This window comes from Austrofundulus limnaeus, unplaced genomic scaffold (genome assembly GCF_001266775.1).
Source record: "Austrofundulus limnaeus strain Quisiro unplaced genomic scaffold, Austrofundulus_limnaeus-1.0 Scaffold398, whole genome shotgun sequence".
Classification (NCBI taxonomy): Eukaryota; Metazoa; Chordata; class Actinopteri; order Cyprinodontiformes; family Rivulidae; genus Austrofundulus; species Austrofundulus limnaeus.
Window position 1 is genome coordinate 435,806 of NW_013952800.1, and position 7,631 is coordinate 443,436.

Sequence of the window (7,631 nt, forward strand, 5' to 3'; positions counted from 1 at the left end):
GGACAGGTCTCCAGTCCAACAGAGACTCCTGGACAGGTCTCCAGTCCAACAGAGACACAGAGACAAACCACCCACACTCCCAGTCACACCTAGAGTCACACAGAAGAGCTCCAAACCACTGGACTCAGATCCATCTGCTGCACAGAGTTCTAATCATATATTATTAATAATAATTTATTGTAGTAAATTAATTATAATTTATTGTAGTAAATTATTATTGAAAAGTATCACGAGGATTCCTTAACATTAAGATTTAATCAGCTGTGTAGAAGCACAACAATGTGATTTCAAGTAATCAGAAGCACAGAAGACAACTCTATATTTTATCCAGGTTGAAAGCTCTGCTCTAACAGACATGCTTATAAATTAACTGTTCTGCAAGTGAGCAAAACAAAGACAACATTTTGTGGATGTTATTATCTATCTATGTCTCCACAACATAGTAGTGTCACTTGTAAAGCTTTGGTGTGTGTTCTCTATATTCTACAGTCCAGAAGCGCCACCATCAGGTCATTTCATGATATTACAAGTGAAGTGAAATAACACATCATAATGCTGCTAAAGCAGTCAGAGCAAAGCAATGAGCAGCTGGATGTTTCTGAACATTCCTAACAGATCAGATGAATCAACAAAGAATTAAACTGAAATGATCAGTCATACCTGCGGCTGCTCTTCTTCGATGGTTCCTCCTCACTGGGCCTTTCTGCACCTTTTTGTTTCTTTAGTTTTTGGCTGATCAGTTCTCTCATCTTTTCTTTCTTGTCTGAGTCGTATTCTTCATCTGCATGCTCATCATCCTCAATGTCTGCCTCATCATCTGACTGACAAGTAATAGAGAAATTAAAATACAGAATTAAGACTGCAGGCTGTGTTTGTGGATACAGTTTTACTTACATCAGCTTTATTTCCAGGTTCATTTCTGCCCCTTTAAAGTAGAAAAAACAACAACCAATTGTTAAACAGCAAAAATATTTTGTTCAATAATGATAAACTAAATCAATTTATAGCTTTCTTTGAAGGAATTCTTATCACCCATTGCCTTTCATGTCAAAGTGTTGAAGAAAAATCATTATAAGAAGATAAAACAGAGTTATGGGAGGTGAAACCTTAAAAATGTCATTATAAGAGATTGTTGTGAGATCTGGGTAGAAGGGTGCTCTCCAGTAATTTGTTGAGACTGACTGCAATTACTACATCAAACTTTAGCTCAGTATCTGTAAACTGAACTAAGATACATCCATTTCTGTGTTGGCTAATGTTAGATATGGTGGCCATCTTTGAAATGTGGTAACTCCCAAGTTAATCTGCTGTTAACAGTTAATGCTAAACTTTCAAGATGAAAGATTACATAAATGTGTAGATCTATATGTGTATTGGGGATGAACCTCAGCTGCTGCCACATCAAGTTTTAGCTCAATATCTGTCAAATGGGCCATTTGGATGTGGCAGCCATCTTGAACTGGGTTAAACCCACAAATCAATCAGTTGTAAATGTACATTCAATGATTGTTTTTATTAAAGTTTCAATAAAATTCTTTAGTGCTTTACCAAATATTTTGTTAACAGAGTTGACTAAAATAGTTAATGGCAAAATTTTAAAAACAGATATTGTGCATCCAATAAGTGCTGGAAATATGAGGATGACTCGCGCCTACCATCACACCAGAATTCAGTTCAGTATTTACAAAACTGGTTAGATTGTAGCAATGTTTGTGTTTAATAATATCAATTAGTGGCAACCATTTTGACTCAGCTTGACTTGAAGTTAACCAGTTGCAGATATCCTTATCAGTACTTCTTCTAAGAGTTTTATCCAGTAGTTCCTGAGATATCTTGTTAACACACCAGACAATGAATACATGCACAGAAAACAAGGGAAAACAATCTGAATGTGTTTTGGTGGTGGGCAATAATTATTTTCATACTTATCAACAGCTGGAACAGAACTCAGTTTGGGATCATCCTTCAAAAGATCATGGCTGCTTTTGCTTTTTCCCTTAAATGTCTGAAGGAACAAAAATTAAAAGATTACTTTCTTTCTTTTTACCTTTTAAATTCGTTCCACTTACAAGGAGACTTCCATAATGGCAAAATCCATTTTAAAATAATATAAAAACTAAGAAAAGTACAAATATACCCACACTTGATCTTTTTGAAACTAATATGGCATAGACTAAAGTCAAAATATGACACCAAAAGGACATAAACTTGAGCTACTTATAATGAATATTTTTACATACACAATTTTCAACTTATGACACGTAAAATAATATGGACAGAAACAACAATAAAAGATGATGGAAACCTACAACCCCAAATCTGAAAAAGTTGGAAGGTGGCAAAAATTGTAAAATAAAACAGTGAAGAAATTTTGTAAACGATTAATTGAATATTAGATTCAGTTTTGTATTTTCTACTTTCTGATCATTTCAGTCTGAAAGGTTGAAGCTGACAAAGAGTTGGTGTGTTATCGTGTTCTCTCTTAGCCTAAACAAAACTGAGTGACGTTCTGACNAAATTTGAAGCTCCTTTTGTTTAATAGTTTTTGAGCAATAACCATTTTTGTACAGTATGTCCAGATACCCCTTTTCAAGATAAATTGGGGGGTCCGGGGCGGGGGCACTGATTGGTGGGCCTGATGGATAGAGCTTCATCAGAGCTAAACAACAAAAGAAATCTGAAGCTTCTATGTTTAACAGTTTTTGACTTATAAGCATTTTTGCATGTCCTGACACCCCCTCTTTGAAAGGAGCCCCCTCCTCAAATATGGGGTCTATCGTAAAACCGTTGGCTGGTGCAGGAGATATGGAACAATCATGTGATCGCATGTCAACTGTTCTGCTTGGGATGGAGCATGTGGAGGTCTGTAGAGAATAAATAGGCTCTTTGTGTGTCTCAGAAGAAAACTGCTTTGATCACAGGCATGAAGGTGTGAATTAGAGTGAAAATGATTGGATAAATCTGGACTCAAAGCTGAGGTTTTACTCTGTGAAAAAATGAATAAATCTGCTCCTGCTAAAGCAATTAGGAAACAGAAATAGCATCATTCTGTTCTCCCTTAGCCTGTTTCCATCACAGGGTCTAGGTATAACCCTTTGTCCCAGGGTTGATGTCAACTATTGTGTGTTTGTCCAGAAATCTAAAGTGGGGTGACCCTGCTGGTCCGTGAGCTGCACAGGAACCAGTATGGTCTTGGTTCTGTTGGAAGTATTAGATGCTGGGAGATAACATTAGCTTAGAGGATCCAATATTTTCAGAGACATAAGAAATGTAAAAAATATGTCTATTTATTTATTAAATCTAGAAATTATTCATATAAAAGGTTGGCCCTTGAGTACAGGGTTAAAGAGTTAAATTTAAGACTTTTAAAGACTTTTTAATGCCAAGTGAAATTGAAGTTAAGGCCAATTTCATAATAAACACAAATGACAACACATAAAAATAAAAACTGGCAGAAGCTTTGGGATCAAAGTATTTTTGGTTGAAGTATTCAAATATTGCTAATAGATCAAATGTTTTTATCCATATCTAAGTATAGCAGAAATGTTCTTAGCAATCAGTTTTAAAATTAATTTAATTCCTGGAAATCCTCTAACAACACAAAATCTGAAGTTTTAGGACCCACAGTGGGTTCTTAACCCTAATTTGCTGTAGATCAGAGAAGCCCAAAGTGGGGCCCGCGGGCCAAATTTGGCCCTCCAAGCCATTTGAACTGGCCCACCAACAGTTGCCAAAGTTACAAGGTGCCTGTTATGTGAAAACACAGTATTTCCATTGGTCAAATGACGATATAAAAGGGCTGAAGTGAAGGTAGTTTTCATTCATGGTGCTGACTTTATCGTTGATTTATTAGGATTAAACATGGAACATGAAATGACAACAAGAAATATTTAGAGCAGATTTAACCCCACATGCAGATTTGCGCACTTTATAAGGCCACAAAAACTCATATTTTATCAATTTATGAAATTTCCCATGAGCCTTTGCTACTTGAGTGTATGGCAGACTTTCTCCAAGATGGAACCTTAAAGTGTCTGTGACATTAATTTTTTTGTAAGAAATATCAATGCATTTTTGGAAAGACAACATTATTAACATATTGTGAAATGAATGTCACATTGCTCAGATGGACAGTTGTTGAGATATTTGCATGTGAAGTAACAGGAAGTGATGTCAAAGGGAATATCTGCATGTGAATATTAAAAAAAATAAACGTTACCAATTATTTTAATATTTGAGATGAATTACAGTCATCCTATGTACGACGTGTTAACATTTTTAAGACCTCTGAAAGATTGATGTAAGACCTTTTAAGGATAATTAAGGCCTTATTTTTGGATCGATGAATTTAATGACTTTTAAGACTTTTTAAGGATCTGCAGGAACCCTGGAGTAGACTGTTTGGATTCCTAATGAAAATATGTTGGAGCCTCCAGAGTTGAAATGCCCCACACCTTTAAAGTTAGAAAGTTGTTTAATGTTGAAGAACTGTTCTAAGGTCTGCAGAAACTTATGGAAAATCTGACAGGAGATACACCACTCAGTTAAATTTGTGGCATTTTTTTTTTATTTCAAAGAAACTGTTGAAATCTTAAGTTCAAATGGAAGCAGGATCCCGTCTTGTCTTGTGAGTATCCCTTTACACCCCTAATGAATCGTTAAAATAGCACAAACTATACAAAAGCAATTTGAAAAACAAAACATTCAGAAAAAAGAGAACTATAAACACAACAATAACAACAAAAACAACAGTGTGAATGCTGATTCAGCAGACATTTTTTCATTCAAATATTTTTAGTCTATCTGTAGGCAAACATCAGTCTGCACAGAAAGACAGAGGAGGGATTAAATGAAGCTTCAGTAATGTGTAGAAAAGCTGTGCCTCTAAAACTTAATTACCATAAAAACACAAATTATTCCCGTCAGGGTCTAAGGACTTCCTTCTGGTCTGAATCTAGAGTACAAACATTGCAGGAACTCTAGTATAGTCAATATAAACCTCCAGCTCCTCAGATTTACCTTTCCAAATATTGTGTGTTTGTTATTGAGCTCATCTGCTCGTCCCAACGTGAAGAAAAACTGACTGCCATTGTCGTGGGCACCAGCGTTGGCCATGGCAACCAAGCCCCTCCGAATGAAGCGCAGTCTGGAGTGAAACTCATCCTGCAAGTTTGGAAAATATTCTGTGAGAGAGTTATTTTAGTTTTTGTTTTATTGTGCTGATTTGTTTTTTCACTGTTTTATTTTGTGTGTTGTCACCACAGCCGCACCATCATGGGGACAATTTTCCTGAAAATGCTGTCTCGTGGGGACTGAACGTGCACTGTGGGGACCAGGTATGAATACAAATTACAGGTGGGTTGGGGGTTGGGTTTAGGACCAAGGTATGAACTGAGTTTACAGGTCCTTCTTAAAGATTTAGCATATTGTGATAAAGTTCATTATTTACTGTAATGTACTGATAAACATTAAACTTTCATATATTTTAGATTCATTGCACACCAACTGAANTTATATTTTATTTACAAAGGAACTCTAGACAAAACTTTAAAAATAAAAAAAACTTTACAATTTTTACGAAAATTTGGTATTTATGATTTTGACAGCAGGACAACGTTTCAGAAAGGTTTGAACAGGACCTTGCTTCCCACTGTGAAGCATTTCCCTCTTCTAACAAATCTCAAATCATACCTCTCAGACTGCTCTCTCTCTCAGTCTTATTAGGCCAATCTCTCTCTGACTCAGCGAAACTCTCCTGCGGGGTTCCACAGGGTTCCATCCTGGGCCCAATTCTATTCCTGCTCTACAGGTGCTGGTCATAAAATTAGAATATCATAAAAAAGTAGATTTATTTCAGTAATTCCATTTAAAAAGTGAAACTTGTGTATTATATTCATATATTACATACAAACTCATATATTTCAAATGTTTATTTCGTTTAATTTTGATGATTACAAATGACAACAAATGAAAATCTCAAATTCAGCATATCAGAAAATTAGAATCTTGTGTAGTGATATTTTGTCGATGTTATGGACAGTTGCTAAATCATAAATTCCTCGTAATTTATTAGCATAATAAAAGGGGCACCACCTAGTAATCCAGGAAATGAATTTATAGATTTTAAGTCAGTCTCAAATACTGAATAGTGAATTCTACCAGTTTAAAGAGCAAAACCCAATAAATTACGCACAGGCGAACAGAAATTTCAAAATATACCCTGTATTAATTGATTCAGAAGTAACAATACAAGCAGATTATTTGSCAACAGAAACTATTATCATCAAAGCCTTGCAGTTTAACAATGAGCGTCACTTTATCACCCTTTAATCATCTCTCGCATCATTCTAACTGAACCACTTAACCTAGTCTACACTACAAATTAAGAAAACTTAAAGATTAATAAAAGAAATTGTTAATTCATCGATTTAAGAGGGGACGTGAATTATGTGTGAAATAAACTCGCCAAACCTTCTTCAACTCAACTTAATGATCCAGAACCTTCACCACCACTCAGCTGAGCACACCGTCACAGAGAAAGTATATCTGTCCTACCACTCAGATGCTTTTAAGGTTGTCCCGGGGTACCGGAGCTTGATCGAAGCTGGTTCAGCGATGTCGTCGATTTCAGAGCGGTCCCTTGTGGGTACAAACTAACACCTCGGAGCGGCTTGGGTCAGGCTCCAAGCTGGAAGCCAGGGTTCTGCTTCTAGATCCGTGTTGATTGAAAAAGTTCTGATCAAGCTCGCTTCCTGCATAAATCCAGTCCCGCGATATAAAGAAGAATCAACCACTTTGAAGTTACAAAATAAAATGAAATAAAATAAAAATAAAAATAAAAATAAAGAAAATTGTCCCCAAAGGGAAACTGGAGCTAATCCTCTCACTTCTTCACTTCATGCTGCTTCTTTTTTTTGTCTTCTTCTGACTGACTGACTGCTGCTAAACTGGTCTATTTTGTTGACTCTGAAAAACTCGTGATTGGCTGAAAACAGTCACATGACCTGCCTTCCTCTTCACAGTCTCTCGCCACTAAATTGATTAAACACACAGAGGTAGATTGCTTGTGAAGTGATTAAAACAGTACATTGTTTCAAATGATTGAATCACGTAGAAAATACAATAATTCTTTTCTCCCTTTTTTTTTATCAGAATGAGAAATACAAAAAAACATTTGTTCGTGGTGTAATTATGAAACCAGTCTTTTGGGGGCGCTCTAAAACCATAAATGAGATGGTATGTCTCTTTGAAGCTTGCCTGGGTGTTACATCTCAACAGGAGATCCGGCTTCAAAGGGTTTCATGTCAGCAAAACCCCACTCCTGCTAGACATCATGTCTGCAAAGATCTTGAGTTCTTTGTGATAAGCGGCCATTTTGAGCACATCAAAGGGGTTCTTACACAGTACTCAATCAACAGGAGGTGGTCACGTCCGGTTGCTATCTTACCACTTGTAGATAGTAAACAAAGCTTGGAGGTAAATGAATAAGTCATTGTTCTCTTGTAGACATGGGGACGAAGAATGTGTTGGCCAAAGTTTGGAGGACTGACAGTCCATCTAAGTTACTGCTACATATCCCCCCTTTGCAAATCACAACCTTGTCCTCGGTTGTGAATTGCACACCTCAGCAT

General features: G+C 36.3%; 1 protein-coding gene across 1 annotated transcript in view; it reads right to left on the reverse strand.

Annotated features, from left to right (window-relative positions):
• The window catches only part of cwc27 (CWC27 spliceosome associated cyclophilin), a 78,675-nt gene that overhangs the window by 57,790 nt on the left and 13,254 nt on the right, over positions 1 to 7,631 (reverse strand). Inside the window, exon 4 of the mRNA XM_014023946.1 lies at positions 5,020 to 5,163. Within this exon, the coding sequence (XP_013879400.1) occupies positions 5,020 to 5,163 (144 nt within the window). The remainder of the gene's footprint in view (positions 1 to 5,019; positions 5,164 to 7,631) is intronic.